General features: G+C 38.1%; 1 protein-coding gene across 6 annotated transcripts in view; it reads right to left on the reverse strand.

The window, feature by feature from the left end:
- The window catches only part of EPB41 (erythrocyte membrane protein band 4.1), a 190661-nt gene that overhangs the window by 87828 nt on the left and 77297 nt on the right, over positions 1 to 25536 (reverse strand). For 5 of the 6 annotated variants that reach the window (XM_029946495.1, XM_029946489.1, XM_029946491.1 and 2 more), the window contains exons 2-4: positions 15298 to 15775; positions 8403 to 8615; positions 6014 to 6118 (exon numbers count right to left, since the gene is read on the reverse strand). In XM_029946495.1, the coding sequence (XP_029802355.1) occupies positions 6014 to 6118; positions 8403 to 8615; positions 15298 to 15768 (789 nt within the window). In that variant the 5' untranslated portion in view covers positions 15769 to 15775. The remainder of the gene's footprint in view (positions 1 to 6013; positions 6119 to 8402; positions 8616 to 15297; positions 15776 to 25536) is intronic. The other variant, XM_029946492.1, reaches the window with a different exon arrangement.

A 25536-nucleotide genomic window follows, 5' to 3' on the forward strand; every position in this document is an offset into this window, starting at 1 on the left:
GTCAGAGTGGCTAAAATGAACAAATCATGAGACTATAGATGCTGGCGAGGATGTGGAGAGACGGGCACCCCTCTACACTTTTGGTGGGAATGTAAACTGGTGCAGCCGCTCTGGAAAACAGTGTGGAGGTTCCTCAAAAAACTATCCATAGAACTCCCTTATGACCCAGCAATAGCACTGCTAGGGATTTACCCAAGGGATACAGAAGTGCTGATGCATAGGAGCACATGTACCCCAGTGTTCATAGCAGCACTTTCGACAATAGCCAAATCATGGAAAGAGCCTAAATGTCCATCACCTGATGAGTGGATCAAGAAAATGTGGTGTATATATATACACGATGGAGTACTACATGGCAATGAGAAAGAATGACATATGGCCATTTGTAGGAAAGTGGATGGACCTTGAGGGTGTTGTGCTAAGCGAAATAAGTCAGGCAGAGAAGGACAGATACCATATGTTTGCACTCATAGGTTTAATAGGAAAACAGGAGAAACCTAATGGAGGACCAGAGGGAGGGGAAGAGGGAAAGAGAGTTGGGGAGAGAGAGAGAGACGCAAAACTTGAGAGACTATTGAATGCTGAAAACGAACTGAGGGTTGAAGGGGAAGGGGGAGGGGGGAAAGAGGTGGTGGTGATGGTGGAGGGCACTTGTGGGGAAGAGCACTAGGTGTTGTATGGAAACCAATTTGACAATAAACTATTTAAAAAAAGAAAGCAAACCCTGGATTTGGTTTTTCTCTCCTATTCATATGGCAAAAGTAAAAGGTCTGCTAGCCTCGTGGGTTGGTGAGGAGTATGCAGAAACAGGGTCTCTCTCCATTGTTGTAAACAAAATTGGTACCTCCATTTTAGCCATCTGACTTTGTATCTATAAAAATTTTTTAAATACAAAAATAAAATAAGGTGAAATCAAATAATACAGCTAGATATATCAATTTTAAGTAAAGGGTATACTGTTTGTCAGGTAGATTATTCAACCCAAGGAAGATCAGGTAGATTACTGAACTTGAACAATGCTCCAGAATGCACCTCTAGATTATGAAATACAAATCTAAGTGTCTAAAGCAAAAACATTGTTTAAAATTTTTTTTAATGTTTTTTAATTTATTTTTGAGAGAGAGAGACAGCACGAGCAGGGGAGGGTCAGAGAGAGACGGAGACACAGAATCCGAAGCAGGCTCCAGGCTCTGAGCTAGCTGTCAGCACAGAGCCCAATGCAGGGCTCAAACCCACAAACTGTGAGATCATGACCTGAGCCAAAGCCAGATGCTCAATAGACTGAGCCACCCAGGCACCCCCAAAAACATTGTTTAGTTGGTAATTTCATTTAAAAATAATACACATGCCATGTATCATTCTACATGCTTTTATGTAGATTATTTCATTATTATTCCCAGTTTACCAATGAGAAAAAAAAGTATTAAGTAACTTACATATCTCACAAGTAGTAAGTGACAAATCTGTTCTCTAAAGCTTAATAACATGTCTTACTCTTAAACATTTATGGAATGCATACCACAAGGTAGGTAGATAGAGGGAAGGAGGAAGAAAGGGAAGAAAGGAAAGGAGAGGGAAGGGAAGGGAAGGGAAGGGGAGGGGAGGGGAGTAGAGGGGAGGGGAGGACAGGAGAAGGGAGAACAGGAGAGGGGAGGACAGGAGAGGGGAGGAGAGGAGAGGGAAAAAAGGAGAGGGGGAGGGACAGAGGGAGAGAGGAGAAAAGGGAAGAAAGTAAGATTCTACTAGCTTAATTCTGCAAAGGAAGGTCATACAAAAGATCAAGAATCAGAATGGCTTTGGCATTCTCAATAGCAACACTGGAAGCTAGAAGACAATGGAGCAATGCCTTCAAAATAATGATGCTTCAAGTATAAAATTCTATACTCAACCAAACTAACAACCAAATGTGAAGGTAGAACAGACCTTTTTCAGACATAAAATGTCTCAACAAGATTATGTCTCATGTGCTCCTTCTTCCTCAGAAGAAGCACTCTATCAAAACATAAGAAAAAGCTGAGACAAAGAAAATAAAAGAAATCTCATAGGAGAAAGGCAAATCAAGTCCCCAGGATGAGGGTGCCTGTGTGGCTTAGTCAGTTGAATATCTGACCCTTGATTTCAGCTCAGGTCATGATCCCAAGGTCGTGGGATGGAGCCCCACATTGGACTCCACGCTGAGTGTGGAGCCTGCTTGGGATTTTCTCTGTCCCTCCTCTCCCCTGCTCGCTCCCTCTCTCCCTTTCTCTCTCTCTCTCTCTCTCTCTCTCTCTCTCTCAAAATAAAAATAAATTTTTAAAAAATCGCCAGGACGATGGTGATGGTAAATACCAGGGACAACTATGTAAGACAGACAAAGCAACTCATCGACACTAAAGTATAACTAAAGAGATAGCATATGAAAGAAGAATTGTCATCACCAAGAAGACTTTTGCTTCTGTACTGGCTCTTTAACTTGACGATGCTATGGTAAACCTTCTCAAAATTTATTTTTATAGAAGATTTGCTTGGCAATTCCTGCTTTCCCTACTATGCCCTACTTCCTGGATCAGCCTAAAGACCCTCATTTTAACCCCAAAAAAGCTCTGCTTTGATCTATTTCTGAGAGCTGAAGGTTGGCCACAATGAATTTAGAAGCAGAAAATATACAACAGCTCATTGCCTCTGACCATGTTCCTGTTGGATATCCTGTAAGAACCTGGACCCGACTACAGACCTGCCAAATGCCCTGAATATGATAAGCCCTATGTTTCCCAGGATTCACTTACCCACTGACCTCCTCCAAAGTGGCTCTCAATAAACTATCAGTAAAGTTGAAACTAGATTATGATTCTGAGACAAAAGCTTTTCTCTCCCAGAAATATTTTATCTAAAAGGGATAATAATGACTTTTTTTTTTTTTTTACAAAGCTAAGTTTATACTTTGCTATTCAGCTTTTATATTAGCCCCTTTTTTTAAAAAATGTTTTATTTATCTTCAAGAACAAGAGCACGGGAGGGGAAAAGAGAGAGGGAAAAAGAGAATCCCAAGCATCCCACTGATAGTGCAGAGCCTGACACGGGGCTTGATCCTATAAATCATGAGATCACGACCTGAGCCGAAATCAAGAGTAGGACGCTCAACTGATTGAGCCACCCAGGTGTCCCTGCATTAGCCACTTTTAAAATCACTTTACACACACACACACACACACACACACACACACACACACACAGCAATTTAATATTTGCTTATTAAGATTTTGAAAAGTATTATAAGGGAAATAAAATTTGCTGACAAGACAAATATGGATGGAACCAACAATGGTGAAAAGTTTTCACTGCAACTGAAAGTTTTTGTGCCAATGTGGGCCCTAAAACCTCAACTGCAAGTGGAGAAGAATTTCCTCTGCTGAAAGTCTTCAGATAGGCTAACTTTTCGAAATTTAACTATGCAGGGTTCATAGAAAAACTATTTCCAGTTATACTAAACAAGTAAGTACTTCGTGACTTTATTTACATGCTGAATTCAAGCACTCACAATTATTCTCAGATAAATCTTGGGGTTGTTTTTTTTGCACTCACAATATAAATACATTGCACTTTATCTCACTGAGTTTGTATAACATAAAATACTTTTCAGTGTATTTTCCTTGATGCATGAGAGAATTTTCTAGCCCACAGCTGCTGAATACTTTTTCACTTAGTTTCAGAGGTATTGTCTGGTTTTTTAATTACCTTCAATCTTCCCTTATTAATGGAACTTAGAGGTTTCAGTACAAGTCGGTCTGAGCCTTTAAGGACAAAGAGTAAGTCCTTAAAGAACAATATTAACCTAGTGCTGGCAGACATAGGTCTTCTGTTTGAATAAACAGTCACTCACATAGAAGGACAAACTGTTGCAAACTGCAAGTTAACTACTAGTACATTCTACAAATGGATTTTATTTGGGCAAAGAGCAATTCCATGTCTTCTAGTTTGCATTATCTAGCTCAAAATAACCGAACCTATAGAGTCTGAAGCTGTTAAAGGCTACTGCTCCTCAACTCTTCTTTTCTTTTTATAAAAATTTTTAACGTTTATTTTTGAGAGAGAAAGAGAGAGAGAGAGAGAGAGAGAGAGAGAGAGAGAGAGAGCGCGCGCGAGTGGGGGAGGGGCAGAGAGAGAGGGAGACACAGAATCCGAAGCAGTCTTCAGGCTCCAAGCTGTCAGCACAGAGCCCAACGCGGGGCTCAAACCCGTGAACCACGAGATCCTGACCAGAGCTGAAGTCGGACACATAACCAACTGAGCCACCCAGGCATCCCTCAACTTTTCTTAATTAATATAAATTGTCTTGGAGAAAGAAACAACTAAAATGGCTTCTTTTGTTGTTGTTTTTCTTTTTCTTTTTCAGTTTGAGAGAGAGAACGCATGAGCAGGTGAGAGGGGCAAAGGGAAAGAGAGAGAATCTTAAGCAGGCTCAGCATGGAGCCACAGGCAGGGCTCAATCCCATGACCCTGGGATCACGACCCAGCTGAAACCAAGAGTTGGATGCTCAACCAACTGAGCCACCCAGGCGCCCCTGAAATGGCTTTAAATACATCATATACAAAACTCTCTCTCTCCTTGACCTGGCTGCTCTTTGGCACTCCAGATTCATCCTATATTTAGCCAGGCTCCTAGTTCCTCAAATGCCACTTCATTTCTAGGCCTTTATACAAGCCATTCTCTCTCCTCTTCCCTTGCCCACTTAATCCTTCAGTTCTTGGCTCAGGCATCACTTTCCCCGGGAAGACTTCCCTGGTCATACCCTTTCATGACATCTTGTATTTCTTTTTTCATAACACTCATCCACTAAACCATAAGCACCAGAGGTAAGGGACCTTGACTATCATACAGCCATATCCACATCATCTTATAAAGCACTCGTACAGACTTATTAAACTGTACTAAAGTTTTCATCACTAGCTTTTAAGCTAAATATTTGTAATTTTCAGTAAATTGGCCTAGGAAATAATTCAAGTTTTCTGAAATAAATACTTGACTTTTAACCTTTCCTCCCCTCTCTATGTTCTCACACTTTTCTTTTACTACTTTCAAAACTTTACTACTGGTTTTCTTTTGAGCTGGAAGAAAATGTCAGATTTGTTGTAGGACAATTTCAATAATTTTGGGACTTTATTCTCTTTTATAAAATTGCTCTCAAACTATATGTCATAATTATCCTATAATTATAATATTGGTAGATCATCCATTCAATAAATATTTATTATGAACCTATCAAGTACAATATTAACTGCATAATATATGAAGTTATTGGTATCTACTTGCTAATCAGGACATCATAGCTCTGTACCACCCCTGTCTTAAAAATATAGTACAGGGGCACGTGGGTGGCTGAATCAGTTAAATGTCTGACTTCAGCTCATGTCATGATCTTCTGGTTTGTGAGTTCATGCCCCACGTTGGGCTCTGTGCTGACAGCTCAAAGCCTGGAGCCTGCTTCATATTCTGTCTCTGGCTCTCTGTCCCTTCCCTGTTGGCATTCTGTCTCTCTCTCAAAAATAAATAAAGGTTAAAAAAACCTAAAAACATAGAACAGTAGATCATTTCTCTCAATGATGAAAGAATACACCAGCAATGATTTTTTCCTTTTTTTTTTTTAAGTTTGTTCATTTCTTTTTGAGAGACAGACCAAGCGGGCAGTGGCAGAGAGAAAAGGGGGAGAGAGGGAGAGAGGGAGAGAGGGAGAGAGAGGAAGCCCAAGCAGGCTCTGCACCATGAGCACAGAGCTCAATGCAGGGCTCAAACCCATGAACCACAAGATCATGACCTGAGCTGAAATCAAGAGTTAGATGCTTAACTGACTGAGGAACCCAGGTGCCCCCGTAATGACTATTTTCTTTAAGATGTTTGTTCTTGCGGGAAAATCTGAGAAACAAGAATAGGCAAGAATAACTCTTAAGTGCACGGTATCTTGGAGAGGCAAGCATAAATACACCCTTATCAATAACATAAGATTAAAACAAATTTTCTGACAAGCAATCTCCTCACCTTAGAGGTTGCATTATCCCAAATGGCTAGACCAAAGTAGTCCTCTTCCAAAAGGTTGAGGTGCTCACATACTCGTTTAAGCAAATCTTGTCCCTTAGCATGTTTCTGCAAAGACATATATATTTTGAGGTTTCCTCTTATGCTTGTATTTATCACCAAATAAAATGTCACTTTCCAATCTCCTCTTTTATCCTTGGTTACCACTACTTTCAGATGGTTATACAACTTAAGTAGAACAACGGTGGGCTATAAAAACCTTGTTTCTTAATTTGTCAGCTTAAAATGCAACACACTTAGTGGCCTGGAACTAGTGCTAGAACTCAAAGGAAAATGTTACCTTCCCTTCATCAACCACTCCCTACCTCCATCCTAAACATCACATTCGTTAGTTTTGGTGTAGTATTTCCTGAAGCTTGCGACGGGCTGCTGTCACCATGGCCGCATAAACTCACCGAATCTGCTGTCGACACTAACAGTTAATAGTGGCTATGGAAATCATTAGACTTTCTACCATTCTCAGACCAAATGTCCCAAGAGAAAGAGTTACTGAAAAACGCTCAAAGTCTAAAATTCTAGATACCCTAGAGACATTGCCTGTTGCAGTGCTTTCTCGGGTGTGCTACGAATCATTTTCTTAACATTTCTTTACCTAGGAAATCCTACCACTGCCAAATTTGAGTACTAATACTCCTGGTTAGCCTAACTTAGAGGCTAAGATGTATAGTCAAAAAGTCCTGGCTCTTTCATTTACAAGCTACAACTGGGGTTAATTCAGTTAATATTTTTGAACAAACATTAGCTTTCCCATATGTAAGATGGTAAGAATATTCATACCTATCCTATCTATTTACTGGAATTGCTTTAAAAAATCAAACATGCTAACAACAACTGCTGAGAAATATTTTTGTAAATACTTCAAAAAAAAATAGAAATCTTTTTTTTGGACACACATGGCATTCCTTTTCTCAATGAGCTGAGTTGCTTTTAATGACTGTCAGTAATTCCGTAGATGTTCACTCATTTTCAGACTTAACCCATCTATATTATGTAATTTTCTTCATGCTCTTCCCTCTTATGTTTTCACTATAAGTGACAGAATAATTTGGGAATTATTCATATATAGATCCCTACTCCTTTATTTACAGTTCCAAAATCCAAAAGCTCTAAAAAGTAAAATTTTAGGCTTTTTTTTCTCCCAGGGGGAGGGTGTCCAAAGTTCATTTGAAGGCAAATTCTGTCTTGAACTGTTATGAGGCTATTTATGATCTTTATTTATCCATCTTAGAATGAATCTTGGTACTGCCACACACCCTGGTGGGCGTGTTATGAAATATGCAGCATGAGTAAATGTTGCCTTTCTAAAATCCAAAATATTCTGAATTCTGAAACACCTCTGCCCCTAAATGTTTTGGATGTAACGGACCATATCTGGATCTTGGTCTGAATGGGAACAATGAGCGTGGAATAGCTTTCCCCGTAGCTCTACTAGCTAGTGATGAGAAGCAGAAAGAGCAGACCAGGTCTCTGGTTACCAGGTATAGTGATTTGAAAGTGCAATAGTTTATTTTTCTAGGTTTCTTTTTTAAAACCTGGAATAGGAATGTTTTGTAATAGAATATAATATTTTAGACTATAGTGTTTTGATATATTTGCATATAGATAATTCAATTCAGACATATTTATTACATACCTAAGATACAAATACATGTGAATTATGTCTTATCAATAAAGGCTATTATTAGTAATAATCATTATGAAGCATATCATAATTGAAAATTACTACTCTAGTTAAAAAATAGTTACTAGATTTTTAAGGAGTTTAACTTGTCTTGAAGGAGCAAAAGAGTAACCAGTAATTGACATTTTTATTAAATCCCAACTCAATTACTTATTCTTTCAGAAAATAATAGAATACTTTAAGAAATGGCATTACTTGATTTAAATTTTTTATATCCTATTTCACGGGGCCCAAGAAATACATTGAATAAACCAAAGCTTATTAAGGTTTAGATCTGGGACAGCAGAAATGAACACATAGTACTTTTTTAACAAATATAATTATAGGGATAACCAGACCTACTAATATCAGAAATTGAGGCTACCTGGAAAATCTAGTCATGCCAGATCACTCTATAAATAACAAACCAATTGCTTCTAAACAAAATTCTTTTGGATTCTAAAAGTAACCCATGCTTAATTCAAAAGATTTGGCAGATACAGAAAAAAACTGGAGAAGAAAAGAAGACTCACTCATAATCCCTCCACACCTCCACTTCCAGAACATTACTATTAACATTTCAGTCCAAGACACAGTCACTGACACTACTTACTCAACCCTACATGAAACAATCCGTAAGAGTTCTGAATACAGAAATTAAAATGCACTCACCTCCACAACACATTCATAAACTGTGTCATCCAACAAAGAAACCTTGCAATGCATGTTTCTGTGTCTTTTGATTGATTTCTGGGAAGCTTTTAATTCTCTTTCTGCTCTTGACTCAGGACTTTCTTCTTTCACTTCTATTTTAGAGCACTCTTCAAGTCCTTCTCCTTCCTTAGTTTCAAAATCTGGGTCTTCTCTGTGTTCTTCCTGAGCAAGCTACATATCCATGACATCAAGTCAGAAATGAAGACATTTCACAAAATATGCTCTATACATTTTTACCTAAAATAATGCTACCAATAAATGCACTGAAGAAGAAAAAACATTAGAACAAATGTAATTGATATTAAGATTAAATAATTATTTATGTAGGGGCGCCTGGGTGGCTCAGTCAGTTGGGCGGCCAACTTCAGCTCAGGTCATGATCTCGCAGTTCAAGAGTTTGAGCCCTGCATCGGGCTATGTGCTGACAGCTCAGAGCCCGGAGCCTGCTTCAGATTTGTGTCTCCCTCTCTCTCTGCCCCTCCCCTACTCACACTCTGTCTCTCTGTCTCTCAAAAATAAACATTGGGGCACCTGGGTGGCTCAGTCGGCTAAAGCAGCCGACTTCAGTTCAGGTCATGATCTTGCATTTTGTGAGTTCAAGCCCCACATCAAGCTCTGTGCTGACAGCTCAGAGCCTGAAGCCTGCTTCAGATTCTGTGTCTCCCTCTCTCTCTGCCCCTGCCCTGCTGATGCTCTGTCTCTCAAAAACAAATAAAACATTTTTTAAAAATTTAAAATAAATAAATAAACATTAAAAAATAAAAATAAAAAAGTATTTATCGATAAAAGATATTATAATCTCCTATAAGATCTATACACTATGCTATCTTCAAAACTTCTAAAGTAGAATTCTATCTTTCAAATCAATAAATGAAGGTTTCTAGTAAACTAGAGGACACCAATCTATTGCTCTCAGCATTATATAGTCTTTCTGACCATGCCATTATGTATAATTAAAATTTATCAAAACCTTACCATCTCTGCCCCATGCTCCTCAATTTTCTTTTTTTAATGTTTACTTTTATTTATTTTGAGAGAGAGAGAGAGAGAGAGAGAAACACACAAGTGGGGAAGGGGCAGAGAGAATCCCAAGCAGGCTCTGCACTGTTTACACTATCAGTGCAGAGCCTGATGCAGGGCTCAATCTCACCAACCATGAAATCATGACCTGAACCAAAATCAAGAGTCAGACACTTAACTGGCTGAGCCACCCAGGTGCCCCATATGCTCCTCAATTTTAGCAAGGTAGCCTTATGAATTGCAAAATGAGATGTGAATTATCACATATTCTAAATCTTATGACTAACAGGGATTCTTCGGACCAATTTTAGAGCATAAAGCAACATATAAACTAGGCTAACAACTGTAACTACCAGTTAACTCCTTTCTACCACTTATCAATCATGCTAAATGTGAAGCAGATTCTAAGAAGCAAAGGACAAATTGAAAACTGGGTTTCCTAGGGTTATCATGAAGTCATCCCAAAGTTACACAGGTAAGTGAAACAACATTTTGCACATACTTCTTAATTCCAGCGTAATAAAATGGCTGAAAGATTCTTAACTATTCTTAACTAAATCTAATTCTTTTCTTTCAGAAGAATCCATGCTTGACATTTAGGAAAAAGGATTTAATTATTTGGCTTCTGCATTAGATATTGGAGGTGATCTAAAAGGTTCCTGCCCATCCTTCATGACCCTTTTAAATGTGACCCTGGTCAGCAAGGCCTTCAACTGGCTATTCTATCTGTCCTATCCCCAACTCTGCTATTCATGTCAGTACCCTGTTTATCGCCTTCATAATATTTATTATAATAAATGTTTTATATTTACTATTTTTTGTCTCTTCTACAAGACTAGAAAGTCATCAAGAATAAGGATTATGTGTTAACAACAACAACACTACATAACAATTAAAATGGACCAGTTACTATTCTAAACGCATTACTTATATTGCTCATTATCCTCATAATAACCCTGTGGGGAGGGGACTATTTGACAGATAAGAAACAGAGGCCAGAATCATAGCAGCATTTTCCTAGATGTCTCCTGAGGCAAAGGAAACAAAAGCAAAAATAAACTACTGGGACTGTGGTAGGGACCTCTCCCTAAGGAAAGGAAAAAAACCTCAAGGCAACCTGGCTATATGTGACAACATCCCTCACGACCTGGTAATGAGACCACTTACTCAGACTGCATGTTTGTGTGTTACCATATATGGGAGACAAAAAAGTAAAAAATATATTAAAAAACTATGCCACATGGCGTTCGGGGCTCTGTTCTTCGGGTATAAACCCAACTGAGCTGCGCCAGTACGAATAAAGTTGCTTCCTGGAAAGAAAAGCCTTGGTGTCACAACTCTGTGCAAGAATCCTGCTACAAAACTACATCAAAAGAGAAACCTTCTGCACAGCAAAGGAAACAACCAACAAAACTAAAAGATAACCTACTGAATGGGAGAGGATACTTGCAAATGATATACCCAATAAAAGGTTAGTATCCAAAATATATTTTAAAATGTACATAACTCAACACAAAAAAACACAAATAATCTAATTTAGAAATGAGCAGAAGACATGAACAGACATTTCTCCAAAGAGGACATACAGATGGCCAATAGACACATGAAAAGAAGCTCAACGTCACTCATCATCAGGGAAATGCAAATCAAAACCACAATGAAATATCACCCCACACCTTTCAAAATGGCTAAAAACATAGGGCACCTGGCTGGCTCAGTGGAACATGTGACTCTTAATCTTGGGGACGTGAGTTCAAGCCCTATGTTGGTATAGAGATTACGTACAAACGAAATCTTTAAAATAAAAAACACAAGGAACAAGTGTTGACAAGGATGTGGGGAAAAAGGATCCTTTGTGCAGTGCTGGTAGGAATGCAAACTGGTACAGCCACTGTGGAAAACAGTATGGAGGTTCCTCAGAAAGTTAAAAATAGAACTACACTACAATCCAGTAACTGCACTACTGGGTATTTACCCAAAGAACATAAAAGGACATTAATTGAAAAGGTATATGTACCTCTATGTTTACTGCAGCATTATTTACAACAGCCAAATTATGGAAGCAGCCCAAGTGTCCATCAAGAGCTGAATGGATAGTATTATTCAGCCATAAGAAAGAAAGAAACCCTGCTATCTGCAACACATGAATAGATCTAGAGAATACAATGCTAAATGAAATAAGCCAGTCAGAGCCAAACAAACACCATATGATTTCACTCATACATGGAATTTAAGAAACAAAACAAACAAAGGGAGGGGGGGAAGGGAGAGACAAGCAAAAACAAAAAACAACAAACAAACAAACAAAAAACCCAGACTCTTAACTATAGAGAAAAGAGTTGTCTGAGGGAGGTAAGGGGGAAATATGTGAAGGCAATTAAGGGCACACTTACCTTGCTGAGCACTAAGTAATATATGGAATTGCTAAATCATTATATTGTACAGCTGAAGCTAATGTAACACTGCATGTTAACTACACTGGAATTAAAATAAAATTTAAAAAGAGAAATTAGGTTTAAGATATGAAAAATAATAATAATAACCCAATTGCAAAAAAAAAAGAAAATTAGGTGAAGGGGATCAAGACCACTATCATAATGAGCACGGAGTAACGTACAGAATCGTCAATTCACTATATTGTACCAAAACTGATATAACGCTGTATGTTAACTATACTGGAATTAAAATTACAAAAAAAAGAAAAGAAAGAAAGAAAGAAAAAAAGAAACAGTAGCCCAAGAAGTTGAAGTAACTTGCCTAGGACCATCAGTTAATAAATTACCAGTCTGGCTCCAGATTGCATGATCTTAAACCTCTGTCATATTGTAGTTTTTATTTACCAATGATATCCAGCTTAGGGCCTGCCACACACAGTAGGTTTTCAATAAATATCTGGGGGGTTTTAAATAATTTTTAAAGCTTATTTTTATTTATTTTGAAAGAGAGATAGAGAGCAAGTGGGAGAGGGACAGAGAGAAAGGAAGACAGAATCCCAAGCAGGCTCATCTCTGTCAGCACAGAGCCTGATGTGGGACTCAAACTCACAAACCATGAGGTCATGATCTGAGCCAAAATAAGAGTCGGATGCTTACTTAACTGACTGAGCCACTCCGGCACCCTGAATAAAAATTTGTCTAATGAATAAATAAACATTAAAAACTTACATATGGCTTCCAAAAAATCCAAGGTACCCTAGACAAAGATTGGTACTAAGATGCAAGACTATAATGCAAACTTACTTTTTAAAACCCTGGATAGAAAGGGACCACATAAGTGAAACTCTACCACGTATACAGAAATATGGTGAAGCAACTAATCCTTTGCCCACAAGGTTCTGATCCACAAGGTTTTGATTATAAATACTAGCTTCTAAAAACCCCAAAATAGTTTTCTCCTTTAATCAATATCTCCTTGAAATGTATTAACAGTACCAATATATTTTCTTCTTCTTTCTATATAAACACCTGCATACAATTTATCACAATTCTCATTTAATAAAGTTTCAATGAATGAGACTTTAGTTAAATCTAAAATTAACTTCACCAGCATCTGTTTCAACTTCAGTACAAATGCTATGATCTTTAGATAAAATAGGCTAGCCTTGATTCAAATGCTAACTAAAACAAAATATGGATTTTTTCCCCCACATAAAAAGCAGAGGAGAAAAAAGCAGTTAAAGACCTCTTCAAGGTATAAGGCTTGCTGGAAGATAATATAATTTAACTCCTTTGGTATTTCTAACGTTAAATAAAATTAATGACATTAAGATATGTAGGGTTTCTTTGCCTTCTCTGTTCGTGTTTATTAACTGAGTAATAATAACGACCGCTTATTGAGTGCCAGACCATGTCGTAAGAGCCTTCCTTGTTTATCTCATTTAATCCTTATAATAGCCAGAGGGTGAACATTACCCCATTGCACAGAGGAGGAAACTGATTAAGCAAAAGTGACACTCGGCTATGATTACCTAAACGGATTCCATAGCCTGCATTCTTAACTCTTAAACTATATAGTAAATCATCTTTCCAACCTTGTTTCACTAACAGCAAGTATATAGTTACAACTTTATCCTAAATTTTACTCTTAGCACTTTTAATATAGAAGTAATATTTTTAGAAATACATATATTTTTAGAAAAATCTAATAAAACTATAAAGCCCAAACCTGAGACCTGTAATAAAAACATAAAGGATTTATACTTTTAACATTGCAAATAGTGCTTACAGGCTTCAGAAATAAAAACACCTTTAAAATAGCTTTTTTTTTAATGTTCATTAATTTTTTTAGAGATGCAAAGTGCAAAGTACAAGATAGGGAGGGGCAGAGAAAGAGAGGGAGACACAGAATCCGAAGCAGCCTCCAGGCTGAGCTGTCAGCACAGAGCCCAAGGAGGGGCTCAAACCCATGAACCGTGAGATCATGACCTGAGCTGAAGTTGGACACTCAACTGACTTGAGCCACCCAGGCGCCCCTAAAATAGCGTTTAATTTGTAGGTTGTAAGGCTAAAAGCAAATGGGATTCCTAGAAAATAGTTTGTGTTACAGGACTAATAGTTTCTAATATTTTTTGGATACTAAGCAAAAAATACAGATTAACAAATTCACAACTCATGTTTAGTACATTCTGTACATGCGCTTGTTAAGTTTTAAAGTGCATCAAATCATCTACCAATCTTGTTAAAATACAGGTTCTGATTCAGCAGGTCAGGAATGGATTCCAACAAGCTCCCAGATGTTGCCAATGCTGCTGGCTCAATGGCCACTCTTTGAGTGGCAGGGCATATTTGTGACACAATTAAGTTCCCAAACTACTGTATATGACAAAGGTGATACAAAGAACTAGCCTTCCTCATCTATAACTTACTGGTAATATACTCTAGTTGGAGAAAACAATAAAAATAAGGTAGGCATGGCTCAAACCTACCACAAACCTCTGGATGGCTTGAATCTATTACATTGCTTTTTTGAGGGAGGATTTTCACAAAAGGACCACGTTTGTAGTTAAACTGTCCCATTCCTAATAATGCCAACAAAACAAACTCTAAACCACCTCACTCTTTCCCACTCCCTCATTAAAAAATCTTGGACTTGTTCTATTATTACAGCTAAATGATATATAGGCTGAAGAAATTCATTTGATAAATACTTTTCTTTCATTTTGTTTTCTTTTACTTATAAAATGCAAATATAAAAGTACAGAGTATATCTTTTAAAAAACAAGTTTTCTGGGGCACCTGGGTGGCTCAGTTGGTTAAGCATCTGACTTCGGCTCAGGTCATGATCTCATCGTTTGTGAGTTTGAGCCCAGCATCAGGCTCTGTACTGACAGCTCAGAGCCTGGAGCCTGCTTCGGATTCTGTATCTCCCTCTCTCTCTGCCCCTGCCCTGCTCAAACTCTGTCCCTCAAAAATAAATAAATAGGGACGCCTGAGTGGCTCAGTCGTTTAAGCCTCCAACTTTGGCTCAGGTCATGATCTCACAGTTTGTGAGTTCGAGCCCTGCGTCGGGCTCTGCTCTGACAGCTCAGAGCCTGGAGCCTGCTTCGGATTCTGCATCTCCCTCTTTCACCCCTCCCCTATTCATGCTCTATCTGTCTCTCAAAAATGAATAAGAAATGATAAAAAAAATAATAAATAATTTTTTAAAAAGACAAGTTTTCATTAACTACATTAATTTGCTTACAACAGAAATTCCAAAACTTCATGTTAAACTTATTACTGTCAATGCCTAAGTCAGCTGGTTAGTAAGAAATAAAGCCAAATGCTTTTAAGTGAAAAGCAAAGTATGGAACTGATCTTCATTACACACCTCCCACACATTTGCATACCCTTACCTGTGTTTCTGCACTGCTTAATGAATGAAGATCCAAGGATGGGTCTGTTTTGAGTTCAGGTTCAGGAGCTGCAATTGGGGCCTTTAAAATGATCTCTTCATCAAGACTGGTTCCGAATTCTATCTCTCTCTGACCTCCTTCACATTTCTCTTTAGCGGACTCTACTTCTTTGCCTTCTTCCTCAGAGACCTGAGACTTAGGCCTTTTGAGAAACGAGGAGAACAGCCGTGATAGGCCCCTGTTTTCTGATGTCCGTTCCTTGTTCCTGGTTAAGTCTTCATGTGTAGGAGTATCTCCATTAGATGTTTTCAGCTTCTGCTCACACTGCGGATCTCCTTCAGCTGCCTCTTGAGAAGGCTCTTCCAGCTGAGTTTCTTGTTGGCCCGAATTCGTGGCTCCCTCACCTTCTTCCTTCTGCTGTTGGTGCTGTGAATTTTCAGCCTCAGCCACTAAACTCTTTTCTGTTGTCATGATATTGCTATTAAAAAGACAGAAAAGGGAAACTCTTACCATCAAAACAGATTACTGAAGACAAAACCCTAAATCATGTCAAGTGTGCTAAAATTAACATATTTAGATACTTAATCACCCACAGACAGTACTCCAGTCCATTAAGCATAAGACTTTCCATTAAAACACAAAAAATTGGGGCACCCGGGTGGCTCAGTTGGTTAAGCAGCTGACCTCAGCTCAGGTCATGATCTCACGGTCCATGGGTTTGAGCCCCACATCGGGCCCTGTGCTGACACCTCAGAGCCCAGAGCCTGCTTCGGATTCTGTGTCTCCCTCTCTCTCTGACCCTGCCCCGCTCGCACTCTGTCTCTCAGTCTCTCAAAAAAAACATTAAATATCTTTCTAAAAATAAAGTACAAAAATACCTTACCTATACACCCTGAATAAATTATTAATGCTGTGACTTGCTAAATATATGCAGATGGAGAACTTACCTTGCCCTGAGGCCACTTCAGTGAAATGCATATTTTTAATTCAATGCTCAGAACTGTATATAGCAAATATCATTTTATCCTTCCTAAAAAAAGGATCTTATTTCTATACTATGCTCTCAGGGTATCAATCTAATAAAAGTGCAAAGTGTGCAGGAATTATCCTTTGCAAAATTCTCTACACCCCAATAAATGATGAGACTAAAAAGTCCCCAACTCTTTTTTGTTCTTTTTCTGTATATTTCTTAGAATGCACTGGCTTCTCTAATAAGAACAGCACATGCATAATTCTGATCATTCATTAGACTTGACAATGTCTAGTATAAAATAATCACCCCCCAAAACTTAACTTTTCATGTTACACTACTAAATTACAGCCTCTTACAAAAGTATCCTGCTGTAAGTTCTTTAAGACCTTTTTTCATTCTGAAAAATACGATTTTGAATATTCAGTGTATAAGAGTAGATAGTGAAGCTATTACAATAGAGAAAAATAGAAAAATAACAGAGAAATAAAAAGGAACAGAACAGAGAAAACAGATTTAGAAAGCAAATGCTGAGAGCAAAGGACAGAAGAAGGCAGATTGTAGACCTCATATATTCCAAACTTGTTAGTTTCTAGCCTCTTGATCTCAAAAATCCCAGTATTATTCGTCAGGTCTCACTATAATAGCCAAAGAACACTGTTGCATCTACTTTACTAACAAATCACCAACATACAAGGGAACTTTTGTGATACCAGGAAATAAAATTGACTATTGATGATCTTACATGTTGATTCACTACTATACTTAGAACTACTCCACTCAAAAAGTGGCATCTGTCATGTCTTCACATCCACTTCACGCTGTTTAAATGAAGTAATTTTGTCTGAATGTTCACAGTCCAATAATGAACTATTTTTAGCTCATTCCCTCCTCAGGACCTTTGCACTTGCTGTTCTCTCTGCCTATGATGTATTTCTCCTGGTAATTATTTTAAGCATTAAAAATATTTTAAGTGATAAAAAATTTATCAAAGCACATTTTCTACTCTTATTTACTAAATCATAAAAGTTACTCTGTGCTAATAAAATATGCAATTCAGTCTTTATAAACACTACTTAAAACATTTACTGACCAGTACACATTCTTAATTTGTTACCCTTGAGTGAGGTACATGTGTACTTAAATAAAAGAAATAAAACAATCTTCAATTCCTCCTGTTAGGAGTAGGCAATTGATTTTTCCAAAATTCTTTTTCTCTAATCTCTAAGTAATCGAACGACCAGAAGAAAACCTGGATACCAAACTACGATTTATTCTAAAAGAGTAATGACTTGATTTGAGAGCACTAGTCCACTTCATACTTTGCAAAAACAGAGGATAGGATGAGAACTTAGCATTATTTTCTGTGGGTTTCAGATATGACTTTATCATCCATCTTACTAAAAAGTACCAAAACCACTGCTATATTAAAATTTTCCCATACAACAGGCTTTATAGCAGGGTATCTCATAAAGAAAGGTCTCTCTTTAAAAAATTACAAATCTTTTATGCAAGGTTTAGCAGATATGAAAATCACTTTAAGCCTCACTTCTTTTTTTTCCTAATGTTTATTTATTTTTGAGAGAGAGAGAGAACGAATGGGGAAGTGACAGAGAGGGAGACACAGAATCCGAAGCAGACTCCAGGCTCTTAGCTGTCAGCACAGAGCCCAATGAGGGGCTTGAACCCATGAACCGAGAGATCATGACCCAAGCCAAAGTCGGACACTCAACAACTGAACCACCCAGGTGCCCCACTTAAGCCCCACTTCTAACAGTATTTTGCTACATGTTACTGTAAATAAAGAGTATTTATTCATTCCCATGTTTTATAATTTTTTCATATAGTTTTAAAAAGAGAACATATCTTTTAAGGATATTTTTGTAATTGCTTTCACATGAAAGGGAATCTTTAAGAAAGTAACTGAATGAGTAAAAGTACTCAATTGTTTAAAAAAACACACACAGATGGTAACAATCCATATACTATATATGTACTTGTTAAATTTTAATGTGCATCGAATCACCTAGAAATCTTGTTAAAATACAGATTCTGATTCAGCAAGTCTGGAATGGAGCCTGAGATTTTGCATTTCTAACAAGCTCCCAGATGTTGCCATTGCTGCTGGCCCAATGGCCACTCTTTGAGTAGCAATGCATTAAAAAAACACTATTACTTTTGGAACATATTCAAAATGCCTACGAAATAAAGATGGCACAAAGCTACATTTAGAAACTAGAATATGAACAGTGAAAAATACTTGACACAATAAATCCTCAACAAATGCTCACTGAATTAATGAAGGAAGCAAAGAATGCAACATATTGTTAAATGTAGAAGCTGTACCATTAACATTTTTCAGAATTCTTTTTGTTGCTCAATCCAAAGTTAATTGAAAATTTTATCCACAGAGCTATGGTAATTCCAAATTGTCTGAGTAGTCATGACACTTGCCCAAAGTAAGCGCTTTCGGTGTCTCCACTATTATGATCTCTTTGATACACTGAGGAATGTATCAACTTTATACATTATCCTGTGTTCACCACAAGAGTAGCTACCATCCAGGGGTGGCTGGGTGGTTCAGTCACTTAAGCGTCCGACTTCAGCTCAAGTCATGATCTCACAGTTTGTGGGTTCGAGCCCCACGTCGGGCTCTGTGCTCACAGCTCAGAGCCTGGAGCCTGTCTTCAGATCCTGTGACTCCTCTCTCCGACCCTCCCCTGCTCACACTGACTGTCTCTCTCTCTCTCTCTCTCTCTCTCTCTCTCTCTCTCTCAAAAATAAATAAAAACATTTAAAAAATTAAATTAAAAAGAAGTGTAGCTACCATCTGTCCCAGTACATTACCATTACGACATCATTGACTATATTCCTTATGCTGTGTCTTGTAATGCCGTGACTTATCTTATTCCATAACTGGAAGCCTGTATCTCCTAGTCCCCTTCACCCATTTTACCCAACCCTCTATCCTCCTCCCCTATGGCAACCATTAGTTTGTTCTCTGTATTTAGAGATCTGATTCTGTCTCTGTTTGTTTATTCATTTGTTGTTTTTGTTATTGTTTTAGATTCCACTTATGAGTGAAATCGTATGTTTGTCTTTCTCAGTCTTATTTCACTTAGAATAATACCCTCTAAGTCCATCCATGTTGTCTCAAATGTCATGATCTCATCCTTCTTATCGCTGTGTAAGATTCATTATATATCATGTGTATATATGTGTATACACACCACATCTTTCCCATTTCTCTATTGGTAGACACTTAGCTCACTTTCAAATCGTGGCTATTGTATATAACGCTGCATTAAACATAGTGGTGCATGTATCTTTTCAAAATAGTGTTTTTGTTTCCTGTGGGTAATTATTATTATATAAATTCTGTATCAACTATACTCAAATTTAAAAAAAAATTAGCCACCAAGACACCATCAACTCACCTTGTTTTAACTATCCGCATGGCACTTACTATCTAAAATTACCTTATTTGCTTTCCTTTTTTCCTTTTTTTTAATATGGTTGCCTTTATTTTTTTTTAAGGTTTATTTACTTATTTTTGAGAGAGACAGAGACAGAGTGCTAGCAGGGGAGGGGCAGAGAGGGGGGGGGACAGAATCTGAAGCAGGCTCCAGGCTCCGAGCTGGCAGCACAGAGCCTGACGTGGGGCTCGAACCCACAAACCATGAGATCTGACCTGAGCCGAAGTCAGATGCTTAACTGACTGAAACACCTAGGCACCCCTCCTTTTTTTTTTTTATTATCTGTCCTCCACGACAGGATGTACAACTTATGAGGGCAGTGTCTCTGTCTTACTTAGCAGAAACTCACAAGTACGTTGAAATGTCTGATAAATAGAAAGTGCTCAATAAATATCTTTAAATAAAAGTAGATATATGGGGGCGCCTGGGTGGCTCAGTCGGTTGAGCATCCAACTTCAGCTCAGGTCACGATCTCACGGTTTGTGGGTTCGAGCCCCACGCCAGGCTCTGTGCTGACAGCTCGGAGCCTGGAGCCTGCTTCAGACTCTGTGTCTCCCTCTCTCTCTGCCCTTTCCCCACTTGTACTCTGTGTATGTGTGTGTGTGTATCTCTCTCTCTCAAAAGTAAACATTAAAATTTAAAAAAAATACATGAATAAAGAATTAGAGAATAACATCAGTGCAAAACTGATATATTTGCTACATAATTAGACATACTGTAAAAAAAAAAACAACGTAAGTAAAGAACAGGAAAAAACACAATATAAGGAAAAGGAATACAAGCAGAAGGGCAAAGAATTCTATTGGACATGCTAACACCAATGTCAGGTAATATCATACATTAAATGCAGGAAAACAACCAGATATTAGACAATGTAGTTAATACTCAGCAGAGATGTTATAATTCAGTGTATGTATGCAAGGAAAAATAAAAATAAATTATTAAGGACCGTTTTCATGCATGTTCTTTCCAGCCATGTACACATGAGTAGCGACACTATTAGTAAGAGCCACAGTAACATAGGGGATTGGGAGTAGGAAGAGAATATTAACTGAAAACAATAAACCAGGCAAGTATCTCCAGTTAGCTCTGAGATTGATCAGAATTAAACAAAAACTAGTAGCAGAAAGAAAATAACCTATGGACCATTTACTAAAAGTTCAAATAAGCTCATTCTTATAAATCTGTTTTACATGCAGCCAAGTTCTTCAGGTTACAAATGATAAGATGGGTAACCAGAGGAAAAGATACAAAGAAATCAAGCAGTGAAGACAAAATAAATGCTCTACAAACAGGCCCTTCCTGTTTGTGGTAAATGATACTCCTTTCATTCTTGATACAAAATCCAAAAGGAGGTATCTATTTACTTAATGTCAGAAAAAAGTCTTTCGATTTAAAAAAAAAAAAGCCAGCACTGAAGACAAAGCAAGGAGTTCCCATTCCATCTCAATCTTAATCCTCCAAACCCTTGGAATTATACCCCATCTGGTATAATACAAGAATACAATTGTTTTAACAGTGTGCATCTGTTGACTTCCGGCAAATCAGATTTTTTAAAAATCTGGTACTGAGCAGATTTGCAAGGGCTGGACAATATCTTTCATATTTTTTGTATCTCTAACATTAGTATAGTCCATACTAATGCTTCTTGGGTGGAAAATTTAGTAAAAACACTACCGGTAGGCACCACTAAGAAAATTCCTTACAATCACCATTTATGGATAAAGTGTAATGATTTAGGTATTGGTAACACTCTTCAAATTAGCTCTGTGAACTAATCTATCAAGGTTTACTGAGTGCAAATCATATGTAAGGTTTGAGCTTAGCAATTGAAAGGGACCCAAAAAGAATAATACACAGTTCTTAGGGAGACAAGACATACGGTATCACTCGCTTTTCGAAAGTTTCAGTGATGCTGCTTTGCTTTCAACAAAGACATACGTTAGTACAGATCTTCCTCCACTTACGATGCAGTTATGTCCTGATAAAACCATAGTAAATTGAAAATATTTTAAGTTGTGAGTGCATTTAATACACCTAACCCACAGGATATCATAGCTTAGCCTAGCCTACCTTAAACACAATTTACATTAGCCTAGGTTAGGCAACATAATCTAACAAAGTCTACTGCATTACAGTGTTGAGTAACACATGTGATTTATTGGATGCTGTACTGAAAGTGAAAAACCGGTTGCAGTGTGGCTGTAAGTGCATTGATTGTTTACCCTCATAACTGCGTGGCTAACTGGGGGCTCTGCCTCACTGCGGCTGTCACCACTGCCACTGCCCAGCCTCACAAGAGAGTGTGGTTTTGTGTATCATTAGCCCAGGAAAACATCAAAATTCAAAACTCAAAGCATAGTTTCTACTAACTGTGTCATAGCTTTTGCACTAATGAGAAATCAGAAAATTCCAAGTCAAGCCATCATAAATTGGGGACCATCTACGCCTGTTTTCACTAACTGAAAGAAATCTGAAGAGGATTTGCGCTTTCACATACAAAAAGAAATGAAAATAGCGCGCAGCGTCTGTTTTGCAGCAAAGCATTACAGAGACAGCGTACACCCTGAGCACTGCCACGCTCCTTCCCGGAACACAGTGGGCATCTCAGCATCCAGCCACCATAGCTTTGCACTGTGTCTGTGAGTATTTTTGTTTTGTCTCGACTTAGTCTGTGTATCTATTAGCAAGATGTGTCTAAAGGTATCAGTAAAGCTTTAAGAGAGTTTATTCTTTTGAGTCCGGGAATGCCTCTGAATTTTTCCATATAACTGAATGGATTACTGCTTCTTTCCATTTTGGCTTGCAAAAGGTTTCATACGAATACTCTACTTTCAGAAAGCAGGGGCAACCTGCACACATAAATAACTAAATTAAAACACCAGGCAGTACCTGGTGCTTAATCAGACCAGGCCTCATGAGTGGAACCAATTAAGCATTTGAGAAGTATAAAGTAAGAACTTTCAGTTAGAGTGATTACAAAAGGCCATATGGAAAAGGTGGTTTTTAAGTTATGCCTTGAAGAGGGAATATAAGATGTCAATAGAAAGAAATTTGAAGTGCAAAGGGGAAATGGAAATGCAGACAGGAGAACTGACATTACTAAGAATATTGTAGCTATTCAGGAACCAGTAAGTAGCCCATAGTTGTTAGAAAAGGGCTACAAAAGGGAAGTGGAAGAAAGTAAGGTTAGAATAGAGTTACCACTGAAAATTAATTCTAACTAAAATATCAATAGTAGATACCTACTAAATACCACCAATTATTCTATACTTTACCATGTTCTCTTACAATTACTCTATAAGGTAGGTGTTTTTGTTTCCCAGATAAATAAACAGGTTCCAGGAGGTTTAAACTTTGCTTTAGATCACAGACCTAAACCATGCTTTATTGAAACAGGGTAGTGATTCTATTGTAAATTCCCAGAACAGTATCTGTCTTTCTAAAACTTGGTCCATCACTAACTCACTGTTCTCTGCCAAATAAGCCCTTGTTAAGAATTTATGGACAAGCTATTCAATCTGGCCCAAATCACCTCCATTCCCACCATACTTCTTCCATACAGTGTAAGGAGACAGACAAGCAAAGAAGACAGATTATGAAAGGACTTGACTAACATGCTTAATAGTTCAGACTTTATCCTGAAGGCAGTGGAGAACCATGGAAGGTTTTTAAGCAGGGAAGTGGGTAAACAAAGTAGAGGCAGGAGAGATTAGAGGCAGAGAGAAACTCAACAAATGATTGGGTAAATTCAGGCTATCAGTGAAAAAAATTCACAATAGGGATCCCCAGGGAAGCTGAAACCAATACAAGAGGGAGAAACTTGAAAAGCCTTGCAACCAAAGCTTAAGAACTACTGTCCCCCTTAGTTTCTCTAGCTCATTTCATTAGCATGCTTCTCGTTAACCCAGGCAGTTTCATGTCTGAGTCTGAGGCCTTTTTATCACACACCTTCCTTGACCCACTCTGATAAATGGCTCAATAAGAAAACTACACCAATAGAACCAAAACAGAAGAGACAAAAATAGGTGGCTATCTCATGAGCCTCTCAATACAACACATCCAAAATTAAACTCTTGATTCTCTCTTTTTCCCATCCCAGTAAATAGCTCAATCCTACAATCCAGTAGCTCAAACCAGAAACCTGAGCTCCAGCCTTGTCTCAGCCTTCTCCATTTCCCTTTCCCATCAAATCCATCTGTTGGTCTTGTAGAGTCTACATCCAAAATGTATTTAGAATCGATCCATTTTTCTCCTTGTATGTGGCTGCCCATGTTTGTGCAAGGCTCCTTCATTTCACCTGAACTATAGCTCCTTGAATGATCTCACTTTGTTCCACTTTCCTCCTGGTCTCTATATTCTAGTCACACTAGCCAAGTGCTTTCCCTGACTTAAGATATCCGTGCATGCAATTTCCTTAGACTAGAATACACCTTACCCCTGCAAAAAGTCTGGTGTCTTCTTATACTTCAGCTTGAATAACTTCTCCAAACAAACTTCCTTGATTGTCCTGATATTTACAATGTCTCCCCCATAAGTCCCTTCTCTAGTTCTCTATCCTCGATCCTATTTATTCCCTTCACAGCACTCCTCTCAATGTGTAAGAATGTACTGGACATTTACCATTTAATATCTGTCTTCCCCACTCCAACACTTCCAACTACACTGTACTAATACCCACGACAGAAGGGCTGTTCTCCCTTCCACAGTATACCTAGTACCTAACACAGAACTTGTGTGCTGGTTTAGAACAGAACATAGTAGGTACTCAGCATCAGTTCAGTAAATGAATACAAAAAAGGATAAACAAATAACTTAGGCTTAACCATATATTATACATATAAGATGGAGGTTAGCCAATTTGACAACAGTTCATAAGAAAGGGATATTGAGGAGCCCCTGGGTGACTGAGTCAGTTAGGTGTCCGGCTCTTGATTTCAGCCTCAGGTCAGGATCTCAGTTTCGTGGGCTCAAGCCCCAAGTTGGGCTCTGCGCTGGTGGTGTGGAGTCTATTTCGGATTCTCACTCTCTCCAAGCCCCTCCCCAGTTTGGGCACGCTCTCTCTCTCTCTTTTTCTCTTTCTCTCTCTTGAAATAAATTTTTTTTTAAGTTTTAAAGAAAAAAAGAAAAGTAATGGGGAAAAGACAGGAAAATGAAGGATAAAAAATCTTTTTTGCTTCTATAATCAGACAACAGAATTCAAGGGCATTCTTTAAGACGGAAAGAAAAAAATGTTCAAGTATTGAAGTTTCAAAAAATATGCAGAAAATAGTTTCCCAATAAAAGCAACCCCCTCAAAACCACAGGAAAGTGTCTTTCCTTGATAACTCAATTCCAGTATACCAATTAGCGCCTCTAGAAAAATGGGAACTACCTATGGGGTTTTCAGATGAAAATGGTCATTTAAAATATGCAAAAGTTTCTTCATGATTCTCTCTCCGTCCTCCCCAAATTATTTTGACTTGAAACTACTCCTAGACTTTTAAAGAATACTTGCCATAATGAGTGATCAGAAATGTCACTCAGGGGGCGCTTTGGTGGCTCAGTCGGTTGAGCCTCCGGCTTCGGCTCAGGTCAGATCTCACGTTTGTGGGTTCGAGCCCTGCAACAGGCTCTGTGCTGACAGCTAGCTCAGAGCCTGGAGACTGCTTCCGGTTCTGTGTCTCCCTCTCTCTCTGACCCTCCCCCTCTCATACTCTGTCTCTCTCTGTATCAAAAATAAATAAAACATTAAAAAATTAAAAAAAAAAAGAAATGTCACTCAGCATGAACATGCTGTTTTCAACAACTTGA

The sequence above is a fragment of the Suricata suricatta genome, chromosome 8, assembly GCF_006229205.1.
Source record: "Suricata suricatta isolate VVHF042 chromosome 8, meerkat_22Aug2017_6uvM2_HiC, whole genome shotgun sequence".
In the NCBI taxonomy this organism is placed as follows: domain Eukaryota; kingdom Metazoa; phylum Chordata; class Mammalia; order Carnivora; family Herpestidae; genus Suricata; species Suricata suricatta.